This window comes from Callorhinchus milii, unplaced genomic scaffold, assembly GCF_018977255.1.
Source record: "Callorhinchus milii isolate IMCB2004 unplaced genomic scaffold, IMCB_Cmil_1.0 Scaffold1, whole genome shotgun sequence".
NCBI lineage: Eukaryota > Metazoa > Chordata > Chondrichthyes > Chimaeriformes > Callorhinchidae > Callorhinchus > Callorhinchus milii.
In genome coordinates, this window is record NW_024704742.1 from 47,091,455 (window position 1) to 47,103,732 (window position 12,278).

The 12,278-nt window shown below is 41.2% G+C and overlaps 1 protein-coding gene across 1 annotated transcript in view; it reads left to right on the plus strand.

Annotated features, from left to right (window-relative positions):
* Window positions 1-7,798, plus strand: part of LOC103175890 (NACHT and WD repeat domain-containing protein 2) — a 45,376-nt gene extending 37,578 nt beyond the window's left edge. The window contains exon 7 of the mRNA XM_042340047.1: window positions 3,869-7,798. Within this exon, the coding sequence (XP_042195981.1) occupies window positions 3,869-7,798 (3,930 nt within the window). The remainder of the gene's footprint in view (window positions 1-3,868) is intronic.
* Window positions 7,799-12,278: the final 4,480 nt, after the last annotated feature.

Consider the following 12,278-nt stretch of genomic DNA (forward strand, 5'->3'; position numbering starts at 1 on the left):
GCGCTATATTAAATGTAATTTTTTTTTAGTATGTATGAAATGTCATTTGCCAGCATGTTCTCTCCAGAAGTGCAGAGATGGTGTAAAAACTCTGCATGCTCAAAATACAAGGGTCTCCACTTTAGCGCCACATTTATAGCATCCAGAACTGCAATATAAAGCAACGTGACAGACCAATCCACGACTATTGCTGTGTACAATTGTCTGCCGCATTTCACCCACAAAATACACAGTCAATTGACTTTATAATATATTCTGTGAAGCGCTTTGAGACGTCTTAATGATGTGATAAGGCGCTATATGGAATGCAAGGATTATTATTTATTATTATCATTATTATTTATAATCCAGAATTCTGATTAAAGAAGAACTCAAAAGAAAGAACTTGAATTCTAAAAGTGCCTTATCGCATGAAAATGTCTCATAGCACTTCATATGTAACTACTGTCAAATGAACCAAAACGCCTTCAACCGAATCTCTCTTGAGATGAAACTCTGTCCAGGCTGGAACAAGAAGAGCTTGGATGCCTGTATTAAGGAAAGCTTGTTGTGTAGGAGAAAATCTGTTTTAGAAGAAATGTTCTACTGTGAGGGAATAACAACAGCAATGTGAATTTATATAGTGCCCTTCACACGGGTAGCATCTCAGACCCCTTAACAGTGGCAGAGCTTGATACTGAGCAGGAGCAGGGGGTTAGTGTGCGAGAAGAATTTCACCCGTGAGGTAGACTTTCATCAAGTTACAAACTAATGTCAGTTGTAACCAGACAAGTTTTTATTCAGCTCATTAAAAGTAACTTACCCTTGTGAGATAGGAAATGGTACCCATGTCACCCATCATTAGAGTCCTGTAGCTCAGTGGTTAGAGCACTCGCTTTGCAAGCAAGAGACCTGAGTTCAATTCCAAGCAGGGCGAAACCTTGGGCAAGTTTCCTTACTCCACACAGAGCCTAATAATAATCCCTCGTAAAACCAAAAACAATAATAAATTGGTCATTTTCAATCTACGACTGTTTGTGGGACATTGCTGTGCGCAATTGGCTGCCGCGTTCGCCCACAAATATACAGTCAATTCACTTTACAGTGTGTTCTGTGAAGCGCTTTGGGACGTTCTCCCGACGTGAAAAGCGCAATATCAAATGCAAGGATTATTATTATTATTATTATCAGTTCAAAACACTGCTAAATTTCATGGTAATTGTACAACTGAGACGTTAGGGCAATGGTTTCCAGGGGTGAGAACATGTCTACACTGACTCTCAAAGGGTAACGTGCTGAATGGATTCACCAACATTTAAACCAGTAATTTCAAGTCATTTGTCTGATGACCAACTGATTGAGCTGCCCAATATGTTATCGCTTAGAAGATACTGTAACCTGTAGTTGTGGTTCATTGTGTTTACTTTTGCTTTCTGTAAGGTTTATGTCTGGTATGTGTATTTCCATGTTTAACAGCGGAATTCACATTTGCATACCACATAAAAATATTTTGTAATACAATGCCAGTATCAGTGTTTTATACATATGAATCCATGGGGAAATTTGTAGTATGCTATCACAAGATGTAGTATTTCGCATCCATTCAAAGTGATTATTATCACATCACGTATCCCAAATTGCCCTCCTACACTGTGGACACACTTGCAATGTACCCTAAACGAGTTACTTGGATACAGAACAACAGAGAGAGAGAAAAGGCTGTATTATGAATCAAGAGCAACAGATGACACAGAGACACTGGTGCCTACAAGAGGAAAGTGGTTACATGAAGAACTTAGTCAAATTAGAACATTGAAGAATGTGATTTGTTACCACTAGTTCCACATTGAATGTATAAAACAGAACTTAACCTTAGAAGAAAGGCAACAAAACTCTGGGTCAATGGGCTGAATAGAGAGCGATTGTAGGAAGTACAAGGGCAAAGTCTGGTAAGGAATTGTCCAGGTCACTGATACAAGCAGAAACACATCATCATTTTCATAAGAAAACCGGACAGAGCACTAGATATGCATATCAGTCACCTCTGCACGCAAATATCTCTGTATCTGAAATGGAAATGCCCACGCCATCCCTGGAGGAACGCACCCTGCTTACTTAATTCCAAAAAGTACTAGCAGTAAGCTAGGTTGGCAAGAGTCAAGCTTTGGGAACCCCAGAGTGTGCGTTGTTGGACTGCTGGAGTCTAACCAGCTAAAACTGCATTGCTTGCCATTGAGAGCACTGTCAATGGCACTGCCAAAATTCCCATTGCTTGTCCAGCTAGGCCTATCCTTCCCGTTAGGGCTTTGGTTTGCTGGGTTAACAGGAGCTGAGTGGAAAGAATCCCTTCATCTAATCTGCCCCTGCAGGTCCTGCTAATGAGCCAGTCTGCCTGGTGGGCCTGGCTCAGCAACTGGATGACTGAGTCTGCCACAGAGGGTTGCCTCAATTATGTTATCTCATTATTAACCATGTTACCTTGGAGCTAGCTCAGCCCCAAGAAAACCCCTGTTTACCCTCCCCTAAGGATAGTCACTAGTTGAGATCCAGTTTGAGATTCCTCGCTTGGTAGATAGTAGGTTCTCAGAACTCACTGTGACCCTCATGGTGAACAGCAATGGTGACCAGTTGGAAGTGTAGGGCTTCAGCAGCAGTTGTTCACCTCTTCACACCAATCAAGGTGGATTTTAATCCCTGAACATGTGTGCATGTGCTCATGAACTAAGATTCTAGGTAATGCCATCCAGTAGCTGTTGTTCCAAGTCTCAGAGTGTCTTCATTAGTTATTTGATGGTTAATCTGCCTTCAGCATGGTGGGGGGACAGCTTGTAATGTGCCAGCCACCTTGATATTTGAAGTGTAATGCTTTGAATCAACAACCTTCTGACTCTAAGGCAATAGTGCTACTGACTGAGTCAGGATGACACCTTATACATATAATAGCTTCAAAATAAGGACAACAGTAGGAAGTATGGGAATATTTTTTTGGTAATGGAGTGATGATAGGCATGTAGAAAAACCAGAAAAACTGCTAGTGGAACACTAAACAATAGATTCAAAAATGAACTAGACAAGTTCCTGAAAATTAAATAGTTTCAGGAGTATTAGATGATGAGTTAGACATGTTGTAAAATCATTTGGAAGGTTGGATTGGAAGGCCAGGCGGCTCAATGGACTGATAAAACTGAATAGTAAATAGTAAAATATCCCTTTCTCTCATTGTCAGAATATAATCATCTATGTTGTCAACAATCAGTAGTTCCTATTATATTGTTTAGTAATAATAATCCTTGAATTTGATATAGCACCTTATCACATCATCAAAATGCCTGACAGGATTTCCTGTAGAATGTAGTGACTGTGTATTTTGATAACTGAAGGTAGTAAAACTCCCCTAATGGCCTAGAGAGTAAAGACATTGCCAGACTAGAAACTGAGGAGGAGTGGAGGCTCTTGTGGGATATAAACACTAACATTTAATAATTTGGCCAAACAGCCGTATCACTTGACATAACTGTGTCACAGGTTTTAATGTGTTCTGAGTTAGCTCACCTCAGGAGTTGGGGTAGAGTTAAACAGTGAATCAGGTTTGAGAATATCACTCATTCACTCCACGGTCTAAGCTTATACATGAATGGCTGCTCACTCAGGAAAGATAGGATAACCAGGACATGTGGAGCTGTGCCCACATGTAAGTCAATATATTCAGGAAAGAGGTTGGGAAAAAAGTTGCTTTAAAACAATAAGGTGACAAAGCCTACTCTCAGCAATTCATTGACTTTATATTTCTTTTTTTCAGCACCATGGCGTCTTAAGTAATGCGAACTGTTATGAAACCTTTTTTATCTTGTTGTCAGTTCCAATACTGAAATAATATTTCATATTTCAGGCCTATGCCTGGCTTCAGGAAGAAATGGGGCCCGACTCTGATCCAGTCATAATTATGAGATTTTTGGGATCGACAGAGTTAAGTACAGACCTTAAAACCCTACTGCAAAGTCTCTGTGAGCAGATTGCCATCAACTACCGTTGCCTGATACACAACTATCCTCAGAAAATAAATGATCTGAGGGAATTATTCATAAACCTCCTGAATGAGTCTTCGTTCCATCGCCCATTGGTGTTAATATTCGATGCTCTGGAGCAGCTTCCTGACAGCGAAGAAGCCCGCAAGTTGTGGTGGCTTCCGATCCACTTGCCCCGCTCGGTGCGGGTGATATTGTCAACGCTGCCAAACAAGCACGGGATTCTGCAGAAGCTGAGGTCCCTGTTCCAGGATGATGAAAACTACATTGAACTGACTCAGAGGGATCGAAAGATGTGCAGCCAGCTTCTCAAGCAGCAACTCCTGCGAGTCAAAAGGAAGGTCACCTCGGGTCAGCAAATATATGTCAACGAAGCACTCTCAAAGTGCACCCTTCCCATGTTTGTTAACCTGATTTATCGAGAAGTCATGCAGTGGCGGTCACATAAGGACGTGGATGATACTTCACTCTGCGTGACTGTACATGAAAATATTGAGCAACTCTTCCGGTCTCTAGAAGCCAAATGCGGCCCCAGGCTTGCCTCGAGGGCCCTTGGCTTCATCACGATTGCAAAATCGGGGTTGAGTGAAATGGAACTGGAAGATATCCTTTCACTTGACGGATATGTTCTGAATGAAATCACAGCAACAGCTAAGCTTCAGAATCCACTGCGGATACCATATTATTTCATTGCAAGACTGAAGGAGGAGCTGCGTGGGTATTTGGTGGAGAGGCAGGTGCGAAGTGTCACACTCCTGGTGTGGGCAAACCGCCATCTTCACCTGATTGCTCAGAAACTGTACCTGCAGAATGAGGAAGACGTACACGAAATGCACAGCATTTTGGCAGATTACTTCTTAGGAGTCTGGTCTGGTGGACGCAAAATGTCATTCCACTCCGAGCACCCACAAAACCATATAAAATCTAAGGACATCAATGATCAGAACACCAATGAGGATAAAGAGCCTGACAAGAATATTTTTGACAGGCAAGTCCCTCAACAGCCTTGGGTTTTCCAGTGCAACTTGCTGGAGCCAGACATCTTTTTTGTGAATCACAGGAAAATGACAGAACTTCTACATCATCTGACCAGAAGTGGGAGGACAGATGATCTTATGTATAGTGTCATCATGAATTTCAGCTGGCTGTATACAATGATCAAAATAGGTCATTTGGACAAAGTGCTTTCTGACATCGATCTGGCTTACAACTATTCGCAGGAGAAAGAGTTAAAATTTCTAGCAAGAACTCTTCGAGGGATAAAGTTAAAAGTTTCAAAGAACCCGAGTTCACTTTCTGCTGAATTACAGCAAAGGCTGTTGCCTGTTGTTAGCTCTTTACCGAAACTCAGACACCTTTTATTGGAGTGTGACAAAGACGGCCCAAAATACTGCTCAATTGTCCCATTGCATTCCTCGCTGGATGTGACCTACAGCCCTGAGCGTCTGACTCTGACCACGAGCTACATCCACGTCATTGAGGTGCTTCCCACCACCAGCCCCAATGTGATCATCGCTGCCCTGGGAAATGGCACCATCACCACCTGGGACGTGGAATCACGACAGATCCTCAGGCAGATCACCACAGCAAACTCTGCTATCCTGGGGATGAAACTCACTCACGATGAAAAGTATCTGGTTGTGTCCACCACAAAGAATACATTGTTAATATACGACAATCAGAATTCATGCCTGTTATCGGAGGTGGAAATCAAAGGATCCAAGCACTGCATAATGGGAGGAGGTAGCTCGTTTATTAACGGTTTCACATTATCAATTAACCATGCTCTGGCGTGGCTGCAAGGCAGTAAAGATGTACACGTGATAGACTTAATTTATGGTTGGCCACTCTACCAGTTCCATTGCTGGTATGAAGTCACTTGTGTTCAATGCTCTCCAGATGGGGTTTATGCCTTCTGTGGACAATGCCTCAACACTACCACTATTTTCCTCTTAGGCAGCGGCGAAAAGCTCTCGACAGTGACCTCAGAGTTTTCTGGAGGGTATGTGAAATCCCTACTCATCCTGGCTGCAGCACAAGAGATGGTGATGATCGATAATGAAGGCAGTCTGTCGGTCTGGAACATAGACGAAATCACCAACCCTCAAATCATTGAGGATTTTAACTGTAGAGGGAAAGACAATGAAGTGGTGAGCTTAGAACTGTCAGAAGACCAAAGTGCAATCCTCATCTGCAAGACATTCAGCATCGAAGTTCTGGACACCAGCATTTGGAAGGTGGCTGAAAAGTTCAAAGCTAAACGGAACGAACGTTTCATATCTGCGGTCCTCTCCAAAAATGGTGACTCTATCATTGCTTCAATGGAAGATATGTCATTGATATTTGTGTGGAGGAGAGACACCGGCCAGTGTATGGCGAGTCTGCAGGAGCTCTCAGGAGCTATCATAAAGCTGGTCAAGTCAAACCAACACAACTTGTTGCTATCCTTGACAACCAATGGCACCCTTTCAGTTTGGGACATAGACATCATAACAGCCATCTCAAACATTGACAAGACAGGGAAGGCGATTCAAAGTCTCCTCTTACCGGGAAGAGGGGAATTGATTTACACAGTAGATGGTTCGGAGTCTGTCCACAAGTGGAATTTCAGCACAGGGTACATTGAGGCCGTATTCAAGCATGAAGGCATTGTGGAAAACTGCGTGCTCACATCTTCTGGGGATCTGATGGTCACTTCAGACGACAAGGGCATCCAGTACGTCTGGCACACCATTACTGGCGACAACATCTTCCGTATCAACGGGCAGCGGATATCCCAGCTGCTGATCACACACAACGATCAATTCGTGGTGTCTCTCTCAAACCAAAACGTGTCTCGAGTGTGGCGTCTGTCCACTGGCCACAAGGTGTGCAACATTCTGGTCCCGATGCAAAATGCCTTTATCACCTACCCCAATACGTTCATAATTGGTGTTTCAAAAAACAAGCTGCTGGCTGTCAGCCTGTGGACAGGAAGCGTAACCAAGAAATTCTGCTGTGACGATGGCACAACCATCGTCAATTTCAAGCTCATTCCCGATTCCCCAGACTATGTGGTTTTCATAACATCCTCCGAAACCCTCTTTGTTTGGAGTGTGGCGGAGGAAACAGTGTGCAGGCGAGTCCAGCTACCCAATAATTTCCTTAAAAACCTGGAAGATTTTCAGGTTTCTCCCAACGGCAAGCTGGGAATTCTTTCCCGGGGAGATGACAACATCAACATCATGGACCTGCACAATGGAAAGCTCCGGCTGGTTCCCGCCATGGGGACCATCTGGTGTCAGAAGCTATCACGGGACGGACGATACCTGGTGTACATTTGTTTTAGAAATGGCGTTGAGGACGATGACAACGGAGCCGTGTCGAGCTTAATAGTGATCAGGCTCGCGGATGGGAAAAACATCGGCGCCTGCTCACTGTACAAAACCCCAGCTTTCCTCTGTCTTTCCCAACGGCACCTGAACATCATTATAGGTTTCGATGATGGCAGCATCGGGACCTACACTGTGGTGGATCGGGTCGATGCGGCCTTAAAGATTAAAATTGCCACTTCAAACAGTCGGCAGATATTTAACAATTCCACTCAGCAGATGAGGCCCAGACGCGCATATTTTCCGTGCAAATTGGCCGCAGACTGTGTATGGAGGGAGTCTACTGAGGTGTTTGCCAGGGATAGTCCAGTTACAGTGTCAGATTCCAGTGACACACCAGCCACAACTCCTACCAAAAAACAGTCCCACCTCTTCGATAAACCAGGTTCTGCATTGCAATTAGACTTCGACACAGATAGCTAAGCCATTTTTTGTGTGAGCCCAAAACAACAAAAGTATCACAGAAAAATATTTTAATATATTGAGCATCATTTTGACAAGGCGCTCGAAAATTTTTCTTTTCTGCTCTTTTCCTGGTATTATTCTGATAAAGGAGAACGCTGCCCTATTTCAAGAGGAACGATTCCTTGGAATGAAGTAATTTTTTTTATTCCTTGCCTTTCACAGTTATTTACTGTGAATATTTATCACTGTTTCTTATTCCCCTGGTCAGAGGCTGTTATATTTTCTTATTCGTATTGGGCTCCAATTTGCTTCATTTCTTATGGGATTCATTAATAAGGAATTCTGTTAGAATTCATGTTGACTTGTGGGAATTCCATTTGGGAAATAGATTATAGCAGAGCTGAAATCTTGCAGGTCAGTGGTAACTCTTGATTCCTCAACCGTGCTCACCTGCCAAGGACAGAAAAGTGATCGATGATCAGAGAAACACCTCCTTATAAAGATGCTACTTAATTTTCCTTCAATTCTCAATAAATGTTATGGGAACTAAATAGATTAAATGAATGAGACTCAGACTCTCTGACCAGAGGAAGAAGAAGCACTCAGAAGTCTTTCTTGCATTTCACTGAGTGACTTGACCAATGGTCAATCGTGGTGAGAAAGTCCCATTCTAAGAACATATTGGGGTCTAGAATGCGATATTCCCCGGTTTGAATTAATTATGATTTCCAGATTGTGGAATTCACGGTATGATCCGTCAACAGCAAATTGCTGATTCCAAACCAACAAAGTCCCCCCAAAAAGGCCAAAGAGCCATAAAGTAGACTTTGCTAGTTTGAAATTCACAATTCGCTGTTTGCATAATCCACAATCCAATTGTCCCAATATTAATTTTGTTATTTCTAGCTCAATAAATCCAGTTTGGCAATTCAGGCATCGCATTTTATGGTCATTAAAATCATTCAAGTCACTGCATTCAGTAACAGGCAAAATCTGATCTCCCCCAATCTCCTGCCAGTTCTTAATTGTAAATAACAGTGAGTAACGACTTTAGAGTCAGTTCTTTTTTATACAATAAATAATTTTATTTATTTATTTATTTATTTTTTTTACAGATTACGTCAGTTTACACACAAACACAATGGTGGAGTGTGTGTCCCCTACTATGTGCAGCTCTGCTGCGGTGACATCCAGTTCATAACTTCAGTTCACAGATCTTCACCAGCAAGGCCGTTTCCTGAAGTGCATTCTCCTGTAGGGTAACATTAGGGACAGTTTGTGCTGTAACAGTTCCAAAGATTTTTTGGCTCAAAAAAAAACACTTATTTGTTATTCATTCTGTTAACCAATACTCTATGGCAAAGTTACAAAGGAAACTCTAAGTAATGGTATTTGTAGATCAGTAATTTCTAGATTTGGTCAAATTACATAGTCTGGTATGACTCGCCTACCTTTATTTCCTGCTCAGATTATTTTACCTTTTTAAAAGCGCTGTTTTCTTTTCAAAATACTTTCAAAATGTTTACCAAATAATTGAGTGATATCATCACAGCCTGTATTTTTGTATATAAATATAAGGAAAAATTAAGTGATTGATATTAAAACTACCGGGGAAATGTCCAGACAGATTTCAAGAGAGAATCTTTTAATCCCAAAGGCTCTTTTGCCATAACCTTTACTGAATAACTATCTATTTTAAATGTCCCTAATAGATCCAACCACTACAGCTTTATGGGGCAGAGCATTCCACACCTTCACAACCCACTGTGTGAAGAAATGCTTCCTGACCTCTTTTCTAACTGTCTCAGGTCTGATTTTCAGGCTGTATTTGATTGTAATGGATCCCTCTACCAGCCGTAGAGAAACCCCGAAACACTGTGTTCTGCAGATAGAAATAACAATGGTCAGGATTTGTTCACACTCAAACCATTTGATTATGCAGATTGTTCAGGATGTTCAGCAATGTGACGATTATCACATCATACATCGCAGTTTGCAATCCCATAGTCACATATAGTAGAGGAAAGTGTTTGTGAGGAAATTGATCAAATGTATTGCTTCCTAAATACAGTCATCATGAAAAACAACTTCAACCACAGCATTCAGTTTCTCCACTGGACATCATTCCAAGGTTGAGAAAAAACTACCTAAAAAGTTTGATTACACTAGCTGTACTTTTTGGAATCAATTACACCATGAAAAAGCATTATGTATAAATTCTGAACAAGCTTTTCAGTGAAACTAACTGGAGTGTGTTAAGAAAGCGAACTTGCATTTAACATGGAGAGGAAACCATTCACATGTTCAGCTCATATTATGGTAGTCAACACGATAGATGCATCCGCAGTCACCCTCCATGAGACAAACTCAACAGAAACAATTGTGTAACACAAAAAATTCACAAAGAAAGCAAAATTATTTATGTCCTAAATATAACAGGAAGAATTTTGCCATTTAGCATCAATTTGAACACTGATGTGAATTGCAACACAAACACAAATTACAAATAGTGACAATTGCCTTTGCATCCTCATTGTGTGAGGCTTTGAGACCACTAGCGGAGAAGGTACATATACCTCAAAAATACTATGTTTAGAATAGTTACAGACGTATTGACTTGGTCCGAAATTGATATCAGACCACTCAAGCATATGCAAGAACAAAGCCAATAAAGGAAACTTCATGAAAATCTATTATTATTCCCCAATTTATAGTCTTGCCTACTCCACTCCCTTTGGGAGACCTAAATTTCGGTACTCCTAGGACTCTGCTTTGACACTGTTACTATTCATGGCATATTCCCTTTTTTTACCACCTCACATTTTTCTGCATTGAATTCCATTTTCCACTTCTGCTAATATATCTATGTCCTCCATAGTCTTCTGTGTTCCTCCTCGCAGTTTGCCATGCCCCCTAATGTGGTATCATTAGTACATTTCAACAAATGGCCCTAGGCTTAAATTCAGATAATTTATACATACAGAAAATAAGATGACCCCTGAGGTGTACCACATAATACTATGTACACAACATAGTACAGTATTTGCCTTCACATTTACATAGAGCGAATGTACAGCATGGAAATAGGCCATTCAGATCGGCTGTGCTGGTGTTTATACTCCACCCACTGCATATTTCTTCCCAAACTCTCATTATTCTTCTCTTTTATATGTATATCTTGCTTCCTCTTAAATGCTTCTTTAGTATCTGCTCAACCACCACTTTGAGCACCGAGTTCCACCTTCTCATTGTCCTTTGCATGAAGTAGTTCCTCTGAAATTCTCTGAAACTACAGACAAATACAGAAGAGAAAGACCATAATGAATTCATTCTAAGACTGTGGTTTTGAAAGATATGCAGAAGAACATTGTTATTTGTGTTTACAACTTCAAAACATCTCAAAGCACTTCACAGAAAATGTGTAGTGACTGTTATCGTAGGAGTACTTACGCAAAGACAAGTGGCTGGTAATTCTCTTCTAATCACTTTTATCTTCCATATTTTCAAGCAGTTTAAGTGGATAAACTATAAGAAAATAAGAAACAGCTATGAAGATAAGAAACCCTAAGAATCCATTTCAGCCATGAGTTTAATGCAAATCAATTATATTCTTTATCACTATCATTAAGTGTTAATAAAATTGTCTTTTACCAGGGTTCCCAACAATATTCAGTTCTATTTATCATTCTGCTTGACACTGCTAGGCTTTCCCTAACAGCTGCTAACCTCTCTCATTACAGTTGCTCAGTTTAAATGTGTAACCCATCATATAAGAATAGGGGATTTTACTCATTTCTAACTGCTGACTAAAAATATTCTCATGTAATAGCAAGAAAGCGATTTATTGAAAACTATCTTGTATATATTATACTGCAGTAAGTGATTCTTTCAGAAATCATACTAGGAATACGTGACTTACTAAAATATTTTAGATGGTTGTCAAGTTTCTGTATCCAGTAACATTTAACTCCCCGAATAGACATTCTGATCCTGCCTCTGTATCTTACTTTTTATCTGTCTAATTCCTTGAGCCAGAATAACACAAGTGAAATACTTCAGAAATCTGCACCACATCTTATGAGCTATTTCTCTGAAATCCACAATTGGTCTGGTAACACGGAAACAGGAAAAGAGAAACGAGGAAGCTATTCAGCCCATTGAACCTATTCCATTATCGTATTATACAGTACAATACAATTTACACCTACGTAGCGCCTTTCACATCAGGAGGACATCCCAAAGTTCTGGATTATTCTGGCTGAGGAGGGTGGTTTAAATGTCCTTTCTCCCCCACAGCCGCGCCATGACCGACACTGCCTACCACCACCTCCGCAACATTGCCAGACTCCGCCACTGCCTCACCCCTCAGGCTGCCGAAACCCTCATCCACGCATTTGTCACCTCAAAGCTTGATTATCGAAATTCCCTCATCGGCCTTTCCAACTCTTCCCTCCACAAGCTGCAGATCATCCAAAACTCTGCAGCTCGTGTACTCTCA